The sequence below is a fragment of the Eucyclogobius newberryi genome, unplaced genomic scaffold, assembly GCF_026437365.1.
Source record: "Eucyclogobius newberryi isolate DKJ021-1_F unplaced genomic scaffold, fEucNew1.0.hap1 SCAF_4, whole genome shotgun sequence".
In the NCBI taxonomy this organism is placed as follows: Eukaryota; Metazoa; Chordata; class Actinopteri; order Gobiiformes; family Gobiidae; genus Eucyclogobius; species Eucyclogobius newberryi.
In genome coordinates, this window is record NW_027316056.1 from 3,379,011 (window position 1) to 3,399,894 (window position 20,884).

At 38.8% G+C, this 20,884-nt stretch overlaps 1 protein-coding gene across 9 annotated transcripts in view; it reads right to left on the bottom strand.

Annotated features, from left to right (window-relative positions):
* LOC140377613 (teneurin-3) overlaps positions 1 to 20,884 on the bottom strand; it is a 470,016-nt gene that overhangs the window by 229,652 nt on the left and 219,480 nt on the right. For all 9 annotated transcript variants that reach the window (XM_072463087.1, XM_072463086.1, XM_072463085.1 and 6 more), the window contains one exon: positions 17,329 to 17,596. In XM_072463087.1, the coding sequence (XP_072319188.1) occupies positions 17,329 to 17,596 (268 nt within the window). The remainder of the gene's footprint in view (positions 1 to 17,328; positions 17,597 to 20,884) is intronic.

The window sequence follows — 20,884 nt, forward strand, 5'->3', positions numbered from 1 at the left end:
AGATATATCTATAGAGATATATCTATAGAGATATATCTATATCTATATCTATAGATATATCTATCTATATATGTATAGTTATTTACTGTTCTATTTTTCCACAAAATAAATTATTTTATGTTATAAAATGTGTGTCCTGTTTACATGCATCTTTTTCATATATATAATACTGGGGAGTCTGTGGGAAATTCAGTGGCTATTTAAAGATGTACTTTTAATAAACTTTTAATTTACCACAATTCAAGATCATAAACAAAAACAAACAAGGACAAGATGAGATAATCCTTTATTAGTCCACACAGTGGGGAAATTTCAGTGTTAAAACGCACAAGTAGGTACAGAAGTAAAGAGAACAGAGAACTAAAGAGCTGAGAAGCTTCTCACTGTTTTATTAATTTAACTTTATCTCATTCTGTGTAAACAACCAGACATTGGGGCTCAATCTTGAGTGAGCATGTGGTCTTTGCTATAAATATGAAAATCCCTTTATCAAAAACACTTCTGTGTTGTGGACGTCCAGTCCTCTGTGTTGTGGACGTCCAGTCCTCTGTGTTGTGGACGTCCAGTCCTCTGTTGTGGACGTCCAGTCCTCTGTTGTGGACGTTCAGTCCTCTGTTGTGGACCTGAAGCTGCTGGTGATTGTCCTGTAGAAATCCCCAGTGGCAAGAGATCTGAATAATAAAACAAACAAATAGCACTAAATTGATTTGATTTGATTTGATTTGAAATAACTACATAGCCTAAATGTAGTTTACTTGTACTTTCATTAAATATACCACAATCGAATTTTAAATGGTGCACTAGAACAAAATATTAACGCTATGAAAACTGTGTTTTTTTACTTAAAAAAATATACATTTTTACTATCTATGTACTTTTCATTGGTTTTATACACAACCACAAGCAGATACACAGCAGATACACAACAGATACACAGCAGATACACAGCACATACACAGCAGATACACAGCACATACACAGCACATACACAGCACACACACAGCACATACACAGCACATACACAGCACACACACAGCAGATACACAGCACATACACAGCACATACACAGCACATACACAGCACACACACAGCACATACACAGCACATACACAGCACACACACAGCAGATACACAGCACATACACAGCACATACACAGCACATACACAGCACACACACAGCACATACACAGCACATACACAGCACATACACAGCACACACACAGCACATACACAGCACACACACAGCACATACACAGCACACACACAGCAGATACACAGCGCACACACAGCGCACACACAGCAGATACACAGCACATACACAGCACATACACAGCACACACACAGCACATACACAGCACACACACAGCACATACACAGCAGATACACAGCACATACACAGCACATACACAGCACATACACAGCACACACACAGCACATACACAGCACATACACAGTACATACACAGCACACACACAGCACATACACAGCATATACACAGCACATACACAGCACACACACAGCACACACACAGCACATACACAGCACATACACAGCACATACACAGCACACACACAGCACACACACAGCAGATACACAGCACACACACAGCACATACACAGCACACACACAGCACACACACAGCAGATACACTTTATTATTGCGCTCAGACATGAATATTTGTGTACTGACCTGATGGACGGATTGACAGGCGTCTGTAGTTGTTGTCCTGGTACATGTCCGCGCACCAATGCGGGAAAACAAGTCATCAAACAGGACCCGGGACAAACGAAACTACAGCGATGTTTATCCAGTCTTGAAGCAAATGATGGTATTGACTCAACTCGGATCACTGGTGGATCCAGACACGCCGCCGAGCGTCTCTGTTTTTGGGCTTTGAAGAGCAAATACGCAAAAGGCACTTTCTCAACTTTGATCCGCCATTAGAGAAGCCAGACTGACAACACCTCCACTGCGCATGCGCACGCGGCAAACGCGCGTCTGCTTACTATATTTCGTCTCTGCTCCGCTGCGTCGAGAACGCGGCGTATTTGCGTTTTTCTTCATGCGTACTTGCGTCCAACTTCGCCATAACGCGCGAATAGGCGTTTGCTGTTTGAACGGGCCATTAGATAACTCCAGCACAACACGGCCGGCTACACAAATTTCTTGGTTCGATGACTATAAAAAAGCAGCCTATAGGTATGAACTTTGTAAGGATGTTTGGCGTGTTGTTCAGTAGTGGAAGAAGTACTTATTTTTGTTACTTAAAGAACACATATTATGCTTAATTGAGTTTTTAACCATGTTCTTACATTTAGCGTCATTCACTCTATTTTGCCGAATCCTGGTAAGAATATATTCCCCTGTTTGCATTTTCTAGATCTGTCACATGGCTCTTTTCTGCTGTTTTTAAGTCCATAAATCATCTCCAGATTCGTTCTGAGCATTTCTGCCGCCAAATCACGATCAGTACAGCGACTCGGCTACATTAGACCATGGCTTGGCGTTGGCTTGAGTATGTAATTCCCTCTGCGGCCAGTAGATGGAGCCCATAGCTCAGTTCCTCGTGTGGGTAAGGCCAGAGACTACGGACGTAATTTGTTCCATTAAACCGTTGTTTTTTGTTCTAAAACATGATATGCCAAATTAAAAGTACTGAAGAGCATGTTTAAAGGCTTATAACAATACAAATAATGCATAATATATGTCCTTTAAGTAAGAGTACAAATACATTTGCAAAGAATTACTGAAGTAAAAAAGTACTGCATATGAACTTTTTATGCACATATTTTTGTCTGCTTAAGGCCAGGACCTGAACCCAACACCTTTAGTCAAAGTGCTAAAAATATCACCTCAAACCACATAATAAGTACATTTTACTTTTCCGTCCAGTTAAAAAATGTAGAATGTAGAAAGTAGAGAATCCTGCTCTCAAGTGAAGTGACGTAAAAGTAAAGAATAAGTAAGTTAGTAAGAGTTTATACAATGTAGAGCCAACTTTTTAATCGTTTACAGCAAAGCCCAGATAAACAAAGACGGTATGGGAGTAAAAACTGAATTAATTGAATGGATTAATTTATTAATTTCAACAGGGACAAGTGCACATCAATGAACATTTGTGTAAAACTGCCAGTTTTAGCAGCAAAACTAATTTTTAACTGCAGTCCTGGGGCAAAGTGTAGAGCTGTCGGCAACAGACAGAAAACACATAATATAAGCAATGATTGTAAAAAATAAATATATAAATCAAAGTCTTCTTGTTCATGACTGGGGAAAACATTTAGTAGAATATTTGTAAGGACATTTTGTATTGTATATTACATTATTTGTGTATGTATTGGAGATTATGATAGATGAGGTTTTACTGGACAAATGCTTGATATTTCACATACTTTACCACAAATTATAGTTTTTGTGAAGCTCCAATACAAATTTGGACTTGAAAATGCTATAGTTTGATATTTTCACCCTGGATATTCAAAATGATTGCTTTATTTTTGTAATTAAGTCTTAAAATCCTGGGCATTTGGACCTGATGTCAGTTAATCATTAGTGTCTATTATGCTCTGCTTCATTTACATAATTTTGAGCTTTTTAAAGGGTCTTAAATTATTTGGCCTTATTGTCTTGGAGAAGGAAAAAAAAAAGTCAATAAATGTAATTGTGTTTTGTTAAGGTAAAATCCTCAAATGATATCAGTGTAATTGCAGGCTTAATGCACATGTCTCTGGTAAAACGAGTGCTCCATTTACCTCCATTAATCTAGTATTTCCATTAAAACGCCTGATTGCTGAACCGACCTGCGTGTTAGGCTGTATGCTTCCGGCAATGTACGGCAATTAATGTTTAAAACACAGATAAAATGAAGTCTCTAATCCAGCATACGGTGGCATTGTGCGAGTCCATTGTCGCCGGTTAGCCGCGTTCGATACAGTAAAACGCCATTAGTTCTGCTCTTTTGACTCGCGATGTCCGTAACCCGTCAGCTTTTCCTCCTCGCGGCGTCTTCCTATTGTCCAAACACGTACGTATTGTAAACAGGCTAATGTAATGTAAAAGCAGGCGGCGGTGGTACGAGCTAAAGGGCAGCTATTATTAGAGGACGAGCAGATTAGTTATGGTTGACGGCGTTTTCTTTGAGATGAGGAAGCCGCGGTTACAGTGGTTTTACAGGCGTTTAGGACTCGATTAGCCGCTGCTGTCTGTGCACTGTAAATGATTTGGGTTTAAGCCTCATAAAAGGGTGCGCGATACATCTAAGAGCGCGGTGAGACGGGTGTGCGGGTGGAAAGTGTGTAAAATACTCATTACAGTGACGATAAAGTGATTATTTATACAGCAATATAGTTTTGATTATTGCGTTTACCTAAAACATCAACACGGCTAACAATTACTTCTATTTGTTTTACCTGTGAAAGTCCGAAATGTAACGTATTGTGCAGATTGAAAGGATAATGTTAATGTAGTATTATAGGCTCATTCATTGCTATATATTTCTGTCAATAAAAAACAAACAGAAATAATTTAAACACATTTTCCGTAATTATATAATGTGTAAGGCTGCTGCTCTACTGTTTGTTATTCAAAAAGAAACTTACTCCCAAACTAAATTAAATTGAATTCAATTAAATTAATACATAAATAAATAAACACACTATACACAATAATACTTTTTATCTGCATGATCTGCATGAATAAATATGTGTGAGAAAGCATGCTGTGACCATTTTCAATTATATATATTTTTTTGTACCGTATTTTCCTGACTATAAGTCGCACCCACCCAAAAATGCATAATAGAGAAGAAAAAAACATATATAAGTTGCACTGGAGTATGAAATGCGGTTGCAAATGTGAAAATAACAAATAATATCACATATAAGTCACTCTGGAGTTTAAGTATAAGTATAAATGTAAGTATAAGTCGCACCCCGGCCAAAACTATGAAAAAAGTTGCGACTAATAGTCCGGAAAATACTGTATTTATTTTATTTCGTTAAATTAGTTGAACAAACAGTAGTCCCACACATAAATCTCCATCCCAAAATGTATGTTTACGCTTTTTTGGAGTGGTAACTTGTTTTCATTTCTGTGTATTAAAAAATGAGATATATTATACTGAAACAGATCTGGGTAATACAGATTTGTTTGAGGTAATGGCAGGACTAGTGTGAAGAGTGTTCAGTACAAAACTCACGCAATCGTAAAAGCAGAAACACTCTTTAAACAGAGAAAACTATAGGTATATTTCATTAAGATTTCATGACCGTATACATCTACAATAGTTCATGACAAGAAATCCATTTTGAGAAGGAACTACCGACAAACAACATGAAATCCACATGCAACACATGCATATGATGGAAGTCGCTCCATAATTGTCTTCGTCCACCTGTTTCCAAACAAGCTAATCGCCATTAGCCGTTCTAATTTCACCCTGCCTGTTAACATCTCACCCTTTCATTTACAATGTCAATAAAACCAGACACCGCCACCTTGTCCTGGGTGATTGACAGGCGGCTCTGATCCGGCGGCGACAGGTTGGACTCCCCCGACGCGACAGGTGCAGGACATTCGAGACGTCTCGTTCAAACCAGTGTTATGAGAATACCAGAGTGCATGTGTGGGCGCGTCTACGGGAGGATTAGCACCTTTAAATGAGGATATTCGCAGCCTCCGCTCACATTCTGGGCCCTTCTCTCCTCCTTTATGGCCTCTTTACACCACAAATGCCCGTAACTGTTAATTTATTTGCCTCGCTCAGTCGTTACAGTGTCCGCAGTGCGATTGTCAATTTAAAAGAGAGTGCACCGGGCGTAAAAAAGGATACACAGTTTGATTTAGGTGAGTGGAAATCATAACCGTCATTTTGGTGCCATTTAAAGGTGATAGGTATATTTGCTGCTGCACCAAATACAACATGTTTTTCACAGTTAGTTTCATTTCAACAGCTGGCGTTTTATATAGAACAAGTAAAACAAACACATAAAAAAGGCTGTCTATTATCCCCTTGCCTTCCTCATATGAATCATTCTTTGATTGACAGGTGGATGGATGCGTCGAGGCTCAGAGAAATCAGATTTGCTTCATTAACTTTGATTTTTTTATATAGATTTTTTTTTGAGTCAACACTGGTCGATGGCGATTTACAATAAAAAATGTTCTTCATCTCTCCATCTTTATCTATTTCTCTATCTTGCTCTCTATCCAGCTCCCTCTGTGTTTAGGAACGATTTAAAGATCCATAGCGAGGCCAAAGTTTAAGTACAGATAACAAATTGACTTCTTAATAAATGTATTGTTCATTTGTTGCACGATTGTTATTGGTGAAAACCCTCCAATATCGGCTGATACTGATAATGTAACCGATATATTGCTCATGCTTGAATGACAAATGATAAAGTAAGAATAGTTTCCCAGGCCCTAATTAAGAGTGCCGCTTGTCTCCATGGTGATGTTATTGCTTCCCCTGGGATATTCCACAGTATGGCATTAAACACAGATAAGATAAGATAAGATAAGATATTCCTTTATTGTCCCACATGGGGAAATTTCATTGGTGCAACGCAGGTAGATACAGAGGTAGATACAGAAGAACAGATCACTTATAGGAAGTCTGAAAAACACTTTCAGTAGAAGATCTCCTATAAATAAATAAAAACTCCCATAGACAAATAAATAATGTATCTCAAACAATACTGTAATTGAATAAATATAAGCTAAATAATATTAATGGCATTAACTTGGGAACGTTCCGGGCCAAGCAATAAAATGAGAAGCAGGCGACGTGAACAGGAAAATTATATGGTTAACATATACTACCCGAAATTGGTTTAAAATTGATAGCGGAAATATTTTCTGCTTCTCCGCCAGACAACTACTTCCAGTGCACTTAAATGTTGGAAACGTCACTAAGAGAAAGCTCTAAACAGAACAGTGGTTAATAAGACATTTCAGGTCTTAAACGACAATAATGCATCTTATAGTTGGGTCTTAATCAGAGTGCACCTGCTCTCAGCTCCTCCGCAGCAGCCGCCGCAGGTACACAGCCTAATGGAGGTCTGGCATCTGTTACCATGGCAACCACACCGGTACAGGTGCCTCAGAGGGACACTATTCTCTAACCAGAAAAAAAAGCATATAACCTTTAGTGAATTTAGCTACCCTGACAGTACGGGCTGAACTGTGGTCACCATTTATACTTGACATTTGAACAATATGTCTGTTTTTAAATTTGAATTGGTGCCAATGAGTCATACATTTGGACAAATACAACAAGTTTAATTATTACTTAAAAATGTTCCCTTTCACATAAAAATAAAAATCATGTTTTAGTTAAATTGAATGCCAAACTGTGAAACCTTCAGACCTTCTACCATAAAAAGTTGTATGGTGCAACTTTAATAAATGTCATAACAAGGACATATTATGCAAAATAAACTTTAAGAGATTTTATCCATGTTACAACTGTATTTCCTCATCATTAATGTATTCAAAGTTGTACATTATACAAACCGTAAAACATATTAAAAAAAGGACCTTCTTATAACAAACATATTATATCAAATAATACTCTTTATTTGTACATATTCTCTGTCTAGAAGTTTTTACTCACCATATTTCAACCTTTATCTGGTGGATATTGTGTTAAAAAGTTTCAATGTACAAAATCGTTTGTTCAGTGGACTAATCAAAAAGATACTTGCTGAAATAACAGTGTGCAAACAAATGAGTGTACAAATGTCAAAAATGAGCTTTTACTTTGCTGTCTCATTAAAATCACTGGGATAGATGGTTCACAGTAGTAACAGGCTGTACTCGGACCACGTTTTCTCCTGGATGGATTATGGATCAGATTTGGTTCCATAGTGCTCCAGGAAATGAATGTAAGTCTGTGTAAAGTCCACTGAACATATGGAACATTATATTGGCCGGTGTTCGAGAGAGACAGGCGGCGCGTTGGAAAGAATGGCGGCGTCCAGAGCTGACCGCGCTGTGAACGCTGAGCTATGCTGCAGCTGCCCGTGTTTTGTCTGCTAAGCTTCAACTATAGAGTCTATTCGATACAGCGCACAGGGTTAGAAACAGTATCTGATTTAGAGGTATGTTAAAGAGAGTTTTTAGCCATTGTAGGACACCGGATCAAGCTCCATGAATAGACTTTGTTTATGAAGTTAAATGTTTAGAGATTGCATTGAAACGTTGGACATATCACTTTATAAAGCATTCCGTCTGTGCTAAACCGTTGTTTAGGCGCGTTCAACTTGGGACTGATTTTTCTGTATCATGACTCTGAAAACGTCGCAGGATGACTGGCTTGAACCTGTAATTCGCTCACAAACTTTGATTGCGATAACTTTGACTTGACTTGTGACGCTTTACCACAAAAAGTGAGTTTGAACAAGTTTATAATCAGTATGAGCTTTCAACGCCAATCCCTCATTTTTCTCGGTTGGGATTCACAGCAAAAACAGTTTTATGAGCAACGACTTTTCATCCTTTTCTCCCTCTATTAGTCATATTTTCCATTTTTTTTATTGCAAACATCTATATTGATCTAAAACGTGACAGCAACGCATCAACGGATCAGTCAAAATCCAGTAAGATAGTGATGAGGGAAAACCCTTTTGGCTCGTGTAATTGTTTAATTTTTGTTCCCTCTTGTTAAGACAATGCTGTGATTCATATTGGCATCAGCAACCCGGCCCGTCGCAGTGACTATGGGGACCATAAGGGAACAATTAAAAGTCGATGCTGTTGAAAACACATTGTGCATTTGACCCGTCTCTGGTCAGTGAGCCGAGCGGAGCCATTATCCTCCACAGCAGTTACACGCTGTCACCTTCAGCTGCACTGTCAGGACACAGACGCTAACACACTTCTGTAATAAACTGCACCACATTCTTGGTTCTCTGGCAAAGCTCGATGTGGTTTCAAGTCTTCGACCGTTTGACTGAAGCATTGAACATCCGTTGTGTTTATACCGATTGGGAAGGATCTGTTTAAGGGTCACTTTAAACTGTACGATGAGCCACTCCTTTCATGTCCTTGATCTGAGGGTATAACAGGTTTGGAATTGGACTTGCACACAACAACTCTGTGTTCAAATCTTGGTCAGAAAAGGCTCTTGACCATTACAGCTTTTCAGAATTACTTCTATTTTGTTTAATTCCCCAAACGGCCAAATAATTCGGCTACAGACGTGCATCTAACCAGCAGAGTCACCGGTAATGACAATAATGCTGCTTTCATGTGGCGTTGTCTGAGAAATATAATGAGTGATTTCTTGAAACAGCACGTGGCCGTTTGATTGGTGGAAAGCAAAATAAATGGAACTACTCTATATTGAGTGAACAATGAGAATGACAGTAGAAACGTATCTGCCCCAAAATATAGAATATTTAAAGTGATTTCAAGTGAAATCTCCGCGTTCGACCAAAAGGTCGAGTGAACGAGCCCTCAGCGCAATATCCCACCCAAAGTGCCCGACATGCACACGAAAGCAACATTACAAACTAAAATGTAATACCCAGCATGCCGTGTTCCTCACAGCTGACGCGAGCTGAACTTGAGCGGAGAAACCAGCTTGAAACCGACTGCTCCAACGGTCCGTTTTATTCATGGGTTTGAGTTCATTCTGAGGACTTTTCCACCAGTCAAAAGATCGGCTATTTTGTTTGTGCCCTAAACAAACCTAAAACCTGTAGTGTAATTGTAGTGTAGTGGTTACTTTGAATCCTAGAGTTGCAAGATCAAGATCAAGTCAAGACTCCGGCATTGCTATTGTCGCTTACACGCACTTCATTGCACTGTATCTAGTTCAAAGTGTGTACCATTGAAGTACTGTTACCAGAGAACACATCGACCGGCCCTGTAATGAGTAACTTACTGCTCTGCCCTCTCGGCCCTCTCCTCTTCCTCCAGCTTTCCTCTTCCTCTCTCCGAGACAGACACGGCAGCGTCCAGCCCGGGATGGATGCTTTTGATTTGCCATGCAGCGCGTGCCTCTGGGTCACACCGCATGCATTTTTCAGCTCCACCCCACTGGCAGATCAACTCTTTCCCCTCCTCTTCCTCCTCCTCTTCCTCCTCCTCGCATGTACCGAAGGCCTTGCTCGTCTCGTCTCTCAGTCTGTGTGATTTCGTGGCTTGCAGTAGCAACCAGGAGCGACGGACTTACGCATGTATCGCACTCGCGGCGTCTGTCTGTGTTCTTTGAAAGATGAGGGTCTCTAAATGTTGGCCCGTCTCAAAAATAGACTCTTCTCAGGTTTCAGTCACATTGCTTCTTCTAGTTTATGCACTCCCTTTTGATGACTTTCAATTCTAATCAACGATTTGAAACCAGTGCTTATACGATTGGTTTCTCATGTTATTCTTATTATTACGTTGTTTGGTGGAACAGCAAATGTGGTACATGCTTATCATAGTTTTACATCAGCCAAGTTACAGATTGTGAAGAGAAATTGACAAATAAAAGTAGAAAAATACAGGAAATGGTTCTAAAATGGAATACCGCCACCTACAGTGTGACATTATAAACATCACTACAATTGTCAAACTGGGGGAAATAAGGCAATATTTTCTGTAAAATCTTATATATAATCATGTTCATTGCATTTAAGTTATGTGTAGTAGTTATGGGCAGATTTACACCAAATATTGATACTAACAGAGGTATCGCAAAGTATTGATGCCTAAAATGTCTCAAACAAAATTGCAGTTTTATTTACCGGTATTTATTTTCAATTTCTGCAAATATATTTAATATTCATAGGAGTTCAAGCAAAGGTTGAAAGAAAAGTAATAATGGCCAACATAAACTTAACAACGGTGGTTAGAACAAAACTCATTGGTATCGGATTGATATTTTGATACAGACAGGTATTACTTGATATCGGATAGAATAAAAAGTCAGTGCCATCTCCATCACCAATGTGTAGTCTGAACCTGTCTTAAGGCTTAATAAAGTTTTTGGGGAAAAATATTAGAAAAATTCAGGTTTATTTTTTGTCCAGGAACGTTAACATTGACAACTACAGAATATGACTTATGATAGTTTGCTGTTTACAGAGAATATTAGTGTATTGCAGCTTTACGATTGTCCAGTTGAATCTATTCACATTTGATTTGATTGTGATTCATCTTGTAGCCTCAATTCCCCAAAGTTCTACAGGCTTAAGTCATCACAAATGCACACATAAACCCCTCTTATCAATATCAGCAATGTCTTTTTTTCCTTTTGCTGAAGACACAAAACAAAGGGAGAGGGAAAAAACGTCCAGCCATAAAGTATTCCATGATTTAAAAGTGTAAGGTTAACATCGTAAAATGGTCACTGTAAGAATATCCGCGGGGAATGTAGCTTAGCCGTCCCACGAGACTTTGCATCCCTTCACGAAAAGAAGAAGGGGCTTGTCCAGAAAAGATACTGCTCCATCAATCAGCCATCTTGCTTTTAATTTGAAACTGGGTGAAATATGACTACATAAAAGATGAGACCAGCAAGCAAAGAAAAAAGAAAAGAAAAAAAACACACAGGCCACAAATCGTCTGGTGAACAAGACGAGGTCAAAGCTCTGGACGGGACAAAAGGCGTCTATGTAAAGAAAAAGTGTAGGGACTTCCTGTTTCGACTGCTGGTTTGTGAATGCATTTAAGAACACACTACTTGAGTTGTTTAGCACCCGACATGTATCACTTCCTGGTTCTGCAGTTGCCCAAAGGGAAACATTTAGCACTTTTTAAGGAGATTAATGCAAAAGTAATGGTGATCGGGATGTTGTTTGCTTGGGCAATATGTCTATTATTCCGTTTGTCACAGAATATGGAATACCTGGATTAAAATGTGTATTGTATAAGAAAACAACGAAACCAAAGCCGGGCAGGACCAGCGAGTAGCAAAATAAATACACAATATAATTTGAAAATAAGGAAGAAGTGGCATCCGATGAAAAGAAGGTTAAAGCACATTAAGTCCAAAATAGAGGTTCCATTTGGTCCCATGTCTGACAAATTTGTCCATTTTCAAGTTGAGTCCAACTGTGATTTTTTTCCATCTGTAAAGTATGATGTTGGTCCAGTCCTTGATCATCGGCACAATTTGGTCATCCATTTTTTTGTGACGACCTTTTTCTCAGTGGCCAGAAGTATATTCAAAGATATCCATCCATTGTGTCCATGGCAGGGGTTTTGAGGCCCAAATACATCACATCGTTTTGAAATGGAATGGGACGATGGTGTCAAAAACAGCCTGCAATGCATTGTTCATATCTATCCAATATTTTTGTGCAGCAGGACAGTGCCAGAACACATAGTAACAGAATTCTTTCCAGTACATATAATTTCCCATTCTTCGTCTGTCAAAACACAACCATCCTCTCTTTCCCATTTCATTTGAATATATTTAGAAGAGTGGCTGTCCAGGTCATTAATACATTTAGACACGTTCTGATTTCTATGCTTTAATAAAAATTTCAGACAGAGGGTTATAATTGGTGATGTTTTGTTTTATTTCTTCATTATAAAAGTCTTGTTTCTCGAGGCCAAAGTATTCTTAGGTGCACTAATATGCAGACAAACTAATCCACAAACATCATTTTACACATTATCAAAGTAAAATGGTGTTTTTCGATGATTTCGAGCTGGCCCAAGAGATACTATCAATTGTCTGTTTTGCCTTTTGGAACAGCGCGAGAGAAACACCAGACAGAGCAGGTCAGACGGCACGAAAAGAGGAAGAAAAATCGAGCCACAAATCGTCCGGCGAACAAGTCAAGGTCAAAGATGCAGCCGTAAACTATGTGCGGATGTCTGCGAGCGCACTGCGAGAGGACAATAGCACTTTGTACGCCGTGGCATTGCAGTTTTACAGGAGAGAGGGAGGGGGAAAAGGAAGGGAATTGGAGGGAGGATGAGAGACGGACAGAACGATAAAAAAAGAAATGAGAAGGAGCGAAAGGAGAAGGGAGAAAGAGAAGAAGGACAAGAAAGAGACGCAAAGAGAAGACAGAAAGAGGCAAGAGAAGGAAAGAGAACGAGGGAACGAGCTGGCATTTTGGAAAATATCTCAACAACTGCGGCCCGGGGCATTTTGGGGACACGCTGTAACAAAAGCAGGGCCGGGTGAATGGGAGATTCAAGGTTCAAATTATCCAATAAAAGCTGGTGTCACGCCTGAAAAGAAAGGCGCAGCCACCCCCATCTGCTCTCTGCCATTTTCAAAAGCCTAGATAAGGACAACACAGGTCCAGCGAGGCAACTTACAAAGAGCTTTTCCTTTTCAAAGTAACGCTCGCATTCAAAGATGTGTTGTAAAAAAAAGTATTTGGAATAAAAGCGTTTGGGGCTTGACCTCTCGATTGTGCGCACCTTTCCTTGACTCCACTCATTCAAGTTGGACGCTTCAAAGCAACGCTGCGGTTTTCTTTTTTCACTTTTTCGACTGATTGCTGCTTCAGTCAGAAAATCTTTTACTTCTTTAGAGCATAATTTTGCGTTTTGTGGCATTGATAAACTTTATTTCCGTTGCTTCCATAAAAGTGAGTTTCCAATAAACGTACATGAAATCAAACAACAAACCAGATTTCACACCATGACATAATGAATACAAATAATAATAAAGATTCAGATTTTACTCCCAGGAATATTCCAGAGTATTGCATTTTACTAGTTTATCTGGTTTATCTTATTACAGGTGTTTTTACAAATATGCACCTTTACTTATTTTGTATTTTTACTGTTACAAAACATTTCAAAACCTTGTACTTAATTACTACTAATTAGAAATGTAAAAATTTAAAATTTTAGAGTTATGATTATTGTAGGAGAAATATTGTGATTTTTCGATAATTCATCATTATCGACAAAAAGGAAAGAAACATTGACATTTAATTATGTAATGCTTAAATTTTAAATATTCAGTTACTAAATATAAATCAGTATATTTAGTGATAATTTGTCTACTGAAGACATGCATTTAGAGACATAACAGCATTTTTTTATCAATATAAATTCTGTTAAGTCAATTGATTTAAAATTTAAAAAAATCATCCATTGTTTTACATTGGTTACATTACTACTATTATTACCTCCAGATTGAGTTTTAAAGAAAGAACTAACAACAAGTAAAGACAACATCATTGACAATAGTTATGGTAAGTTCATTTTAGGGTTAGTTTGTTAAATTATTATTAAATATATAAATTATATATATATATATATATATATATATATATATATATATATTATAGTTAATGATTATTAAAATGTCTTAATTGATTTGTTTGTATGTTGCAAATGATTAGTGTATGTGTAGTACAACTGTTGGCAAAATAACTACCAATACTACTAATACTTTTATTTCCCTTCACACATAAAACTTGGCATTGATCACCACGACAACATCCGTCCATAGTATTTGTTCAAAGTACTGCTCTAATGTCTAATGCAGAGCGCCTTGAACTGTACGTAGTGTAGTGGGAGCATTCATCACGGCCTGACGTTTATTCCTGGTTACATTGTGAAGCGATGACAGGCCGACTTGGCTCCGTCCCGATTCCAGATCAGTTTACTCCGCCAAGAATCCTCCAAAAAGCTTTATAAGTTTCAGATGGGTGGACACGAGCACGCTGCCAAGCCCAAATACTGGAACCCTTTTGTGTTTTTTATTTGGTTTGTTGTTGTTGTCTGCAGTTCTCATCTTCTGTTTAGCTTTAAACCCTTGTTGAATTGTTGAAACGTTTCAGCTTCTGGCTGCAATCAAACATGGCACTGCTTTTAAACGCTGGGTTGATATTTGCGATGAATAAACGCTGTAAACATGATTCTCTTTTCTTTTAATCAAACTTGGTTCAAATCACTCGACACAAGTGTTTCCCAAGCACGGCACAAAGGATAATTAAACTATATAGGTTTAACTGCGAAGACCTTTGTGTGTAAAATATTGACATTATACTAACGACAGGCCAGGGTTAGGGTTAGGGTTAGGGTCAGGGTTAGGGTTAGGGTCAGGGTCAGGGTCAGGGTTAGGTTAGGGTTAAGGGTTAGGGTCAAGGGTTAGGGTCAAGGTTAGGGTTAAGCCATGAGGCTATATGGCCGTGCCGCGGCTCCTGAAACTGCTGGGCTATTTGACCACGCTGCGGCATTTTCGAGTGCAGGGAAGGCCAACTATCTCTGTTTCTCAATCAATCATCTTTCAAGCCATGGATTTAGGTATAGGTTATAGGTTGTCAAGATTGTCAAGCGCCACGCCCTCATCACCACTAGAAGCGCCTATATTTCCCTGACAAACATGAAAGAGTGCTGAAAAGTAAAGTCAAAGTACAGTTACATGTCTAACAAGATGAGCAGAGATGAGTTATTTCACAACTTTCAGAGCCAAGTTTTGTTCAGCTTTTTGTTTTTTTCGTCAGGGTAATGCTAACGACACACAAGTTCCTGGTTCTTGGCTGATAAAATGTTTGATTGAAAAAACACACACTCATTTTGACCCTAAAAGTGGAGAAAGAGAAGAGAAAAGCCAGAGACATCGAAGTGGAGCGATTTTTGTTTGTACGTGTATAGTTTACTTTTAAATGGCTAGAAGTACTCGCAAGTATACGTTTGAAAATCAACTGCAAAAAAGCGCAATCACCCATAAATTCTAATAAAATATATCCCACCCTTGCCAACTAATGTATGATGTTCGTTAAAATCGTATTAATTCCATATGTCTATTAAATAATAAATAAATCGATCCAACTTGTTGCCTTTGTAGTTTCAACGTGTGCTTACAGGCGTGGAACCACCTTTTTCTTTTAAAAACGTGAAAAACAAAAATTTAAAACTGTTTGCAGATTATTCTTCACTCTCCTAAAGCATTCCTATCAACGTAATTATTCACTACGATGAGTTTATAAGTGCTTTTCGCAACTTTTCTTTTGCCGTCAGTGCTAATGCTAACAACTAGCATGCTAACAGCGCACTTTCTGGTTCTTGGCCAATATTCTTTTCTATAATTGAACATGTTAATAGAAAAACACAGTGGTCTCATTATGACCCTTAGAGCGGTATAAGAGAATAAAAAAGCTATTTTTACTATAAATTGTCTGAAATTACACTCAATTACATGTAGGCTATGTGTTTGAAAATCAAAAAAACACACACAAACACACATTCCACCCATGCTAGCAGATACCTGATGTCTAATAAAACTATATTAACTGCATCTCACTCTTTCACATTTAAACTCAATATCCTTTCATTTTGATCCAACGTGACTTTAAAAACTATGCCTGTCGCCTTTGTAGTTTCAGCTTTAAATTTTAAAAGTCCCTGTGCCTCCCCTTCGCTGCGCACAGGCTAAATTGACAATAGACTTTCATTTAAAACCTGCGTGGCTGAATGTCACTCCGCATGGTTTTCATAACGCATCACACTGCGTCAGCCGGGCACTATCAAAGCAAAGGGCCAACGCCACCACATCAAAAACAGCCTGCTTTAGAACACATTTACATCTGACCCTTTTACATAATCATAATCACAATTATAGAAAAAAAAATAAAATGAAAAAACACGCCAGGCACTCATTTAAGACAATTAGCAAGTTTTCAAAAGCACGAGATGGACTGATCTATCCACGAGAGCGCATAAGCTAAACAAATAGAGTTTGTTTGATTCAAATGCATCGGCAGATTTTACAATTTTGGTTGTTTTCAACTGGAAATTGCAAACTGTGAAGCAAAAAAGGCGCTATGCATTTTTTGGAATGAATGAGTTTTGTTAAGGGAGCCTTTTTTGGCTTACATACATAATGTGCAAACTGTAACTTTCCTTTAGCTTTTAACAACATCATGAGGCAGTTCCTTAATTAAATACATATGTTGTGTTCTCTTGTATTTGCACAGCTCAATTATCCTGCATATTTAGGCCGTGTGCTACAGGACGTGCAAAGGATATGGTTTAATTCCTTATGCTCATGTATTTCTTGACTTTTTGACAAAGGTGATGCTTCCAGTAAACTGTGCATTGGTGTGCAACAAATAGAGATGTTGTGGAAGGAAGTGTGCTGTACCTGATTTGTACTGTAAAGCAGAACGATAGTCCATTTGGCACAGGTTCAATATATATTTTTCACTTTCCTAACAAACAACACATCCAAAATATTTACAGCCATGAGTTAATGAGGCTTTCCACAACTTTCAGAGGCCAGAGTTTTACCGTTAGGGTGATGCTAACAGAAACTAGCATGCTAACAGCGCACCAGCCTTACTTCCTGGTTTGCGGATGATGTAAACACAATTGAACCGTACTAACTTCTCCAAACCAAACACGTGAAACAGCTTTTACCTTGTTTCCAGAGGCACATTGCTACCCAGCACCCAGCTGTCTTGCAGCGGGACGCTCTCGGGGGGCGTGGTCTGCAGCTCGGCTGGTGATTGGCCAGCCACAGGGGCCGGACTTCCTGTGGGCGGGGTTAGCTGCCGGGTGGAGTTCAGGGAGTGGCCAGCGTGGTGCGTGGAGCCCAGCGATTGGTTCAGAGCAGTGATGGACGGCTGCTGGCGGTGAGGAGGAGGCACCGGAGGCAGCGTGGTGCCGTGGTGATTGGACGGTTGCTCTGTAGAGACAGGAAGTAAACATGGTCAGGGATATTAGCTGGAATTAGGCCGAAAACAAGTTCAGCAAACACAACTAATCAACAATTTAAAAGTGTAATGGATAATTTTTCGGCGATTTGAGAACTCAGGCGGAAGTGCGCATGCCACTCCCCCGTGCGGACTGATACAACACACGTGCATTTGTTTATTAGCGCGACGGATCGCATCGCATCTCTCGTCTCCCGTAGATTTCCGTCTCTTCTGAGTCAGCTCAAACCGTCTTTCTCCGTCTTCATTTTGTCCCGTACACTGAGGGAACTATATTATGATAGATCCATGCGCTTAGACACGCGGAAACGTGCTGCTCTCATGGGGACAAGCCGACGAGGCTGCAGGTGAGCGGTAGGTGCGTTTTATGATTGATATGTGGCAGGACTAATCGGCAGTCCACGCCACGAGGAAATGAATTACGCCTTTAAATAATTGTCACCTAAGGCTGCAACTAAAGAGGATTTGCTATTTGATGTTCTTATTCTATAGTTGTTTAGATTGCAAAAGGCCTCAAATATTGAAATTTTAAACCGAAACTTGACCCAAATAAGGCGGCATTACGCAAGGTTATCCTAATCTAGTAAGTTTTTAATCAGAAATGCTAAATATCTCTGTTTCCTGTGCAATTCTTGCTTTGTAAAAAAAACAAGACATGTTTCGGAGTCTGTGTATAGTCCAGATAACGATCATTTTATGACTAAACTGGTGCACAATTATCTCAATAAACGATCAGTTGCGATTCATCGACTAACTTGTTTCAGCTTTATCGTCAACTAATTTAGTAATCAAATGAGCGTTATCTGGGCTACACATAGAACCTAAAACCTGTGCTGAGAGAAAACCTTTGAGACTCGCACAAAGCAATAATTATTTTAAAAAGTCATACTTAGTTATGGGCATTTCAAATTCATGGTTCACGCCTAATTATTAGTTGCAGCCTACTTGAAATGTATTGTAGTCTTAAACAATAAAGCCATTTCATTACAACATTATTTTTTTGTCTTTTCATATTGTCGCACATTTTGAATACAGGTAAATCAAAAGCCAATCATATGCATAGAAGTGTAACCAGAGCCAATTTACAAAGGCAATTCAAATCCAACGCTACATCATGACTTTTTGAGCAGGAAGAAGATTGAAAGAAGAATGTATATTTTCCTTGCATGCAACTGTCCAACGTGTTCCCCGCCTCACGCCCAAAGTCGGTTGTTTGCGACTGCTCGGAGATGTTTGCGGCAGAAACACACCGCTCACTTGTTTAGCCTTAAATACGATCTGCATTGAAACCAGGTGTAGACTCAGACCTCTTCATAGTTCATGCGCTCTGCTTCGCTTTAATGGACACAACCAAAGCGAATCGATTCAGTTCAGAAAAGAAGAATATTTATCCACTACACTGCAAAAATAAACATCTAAATCAGCCTAGATGACTTGATTTCAATGTTTTCTGGAACAGCGCTGCTAAACACTTAACAGCAAATCCCCGTAAGACAATGCATTATCTACTTTGTTCAATACTGTTTTAACTTTATATTATACCAAATACAAGGAGACATATTATGCAAAATATGTTATTTTTTTAGCTGATAAATTTGTTCGCTCATCAAAAACACACCTAGAGTTCTAATGAGCTAAATCCATGCTTTTTTTCCATTAATCCTATTTATGAGTTACTTTGACTCTGAGCCTCAGAAAAGCCTCAGTTTAAAATTTTGCAGATTTGTGACATCATTTCCAATCAAAATCAAATCTATTACAACTGTGTGTTTATAATAGCATGTCAAGGGCAAGCAAGCTTTTGTTTTTCTCCTCAGTGCTAACACAAATCCTGAGGAGGGAACGCCTGCCTGATGGAGTGTCATGTGTGGTTTTCAATATACATTATGATAAGATGTCAAGAGCATGTTTTAAGGACAAATAATGCATAATATGTGTCCTTTAACAAGCCATTAGCTCAGGTCAGATATTAAAATGTCCTCTAACATTACTATATTCATTTCCAGACTAGGTCCAGTCATAATAAAAGTTGGTGTTTTGAGAAGCAAGAGTATAATATTATTTTTCTTTACAACTTCATCCGTTGCCACATTTGCAAAGCCTTGTTGAATTTGTTTGTCTCGGCGGTGGGACATTTAAGCTCTATGTAAATTCCTCGGCGGTGTTAAGCTCGGGTCAAGGCCGGCCACGAAGCCCGACGAAGCTACGAGCGATCCGAGCGGGCTGAATGCTGATCGCTGATTGGCCTTTGTTTGTTTTGTCAAACAATATTGACACAGCTCTAACCCGGCTTCAACTCTTCCCCCGTTTCTGTTCTCTTCCTCTCGTTTCTCTCGTTTCTCTCCCCTCTGTCCTGCGGCTCTTCTGAAGGAAATGAACGACTATGGCTGGTATTTGATTTGCATAAAGACGTCTCCATTTCCCAGGCCTGCTGTTTTTCATTCTCTGATGCCCCCACTAGAGAAAATAGAAAGAGTCGAGCCCGCTGGATCTCGACTCGAGCGAAGAGACAGTATTTTTCTGTCTCTTTCTTTCCCTTTCCTGCTTCTCTTCTTTATTTTTACTCTATCTCTCTCTATCTTTCTTTTTTCTTTTTCTCCAAAATGCTTCTCTTGGGATTGTTTCTCGTTTCCCCTTCCCCATCTCTCCCTTTCTCTTTCTGTATCCATCTCTCCTCTCTCTCTCTGTTTGTCTTCATTATATTTAGACAAAGTTTTTTAAATTGCTCATACCTTATTGTAAAAATGCCTTTAATTTGATCTTATATCAAGAATGTATTATTCATATAAAGCTTTTATTTCTGATCGCTCCTTTTTACATTGCTCTCATTTCCCCCCTTCACTCAACTCTCTCTCTGTCTCTTTCTGAACCCTTTTCTTTTTCTGTCTATTCATGTATCTCCATTTTTCCCCTCATCTTCATCCTCTCTCTGCCTCTCCTTCTCTATTGTTCTCGCTCTTCATTATCAGTTTTCCTCTCCTCTTCTCTCTCTGCCTCGCTCTCTTCATCTCAATGGCGGTCAAATACTGCAACAGCTATTTTATTGCGATATTTGGATATACTTTTTGACATTTGAGTTATTTTAAAACAAATTGGTTCATGCCTTAATGTATTGCTCAAATCCTATCAAAATAAAAGGCAAAACCTAGACTAAATCAAGACTAACTTTGTCTTTTTCTCCATTTTCGTTTTAAAAACAGTACATTTCTTTCACTTGGAAGACTTTGCTGTTATTGCTATACATTTAGTTTGTTAAGATA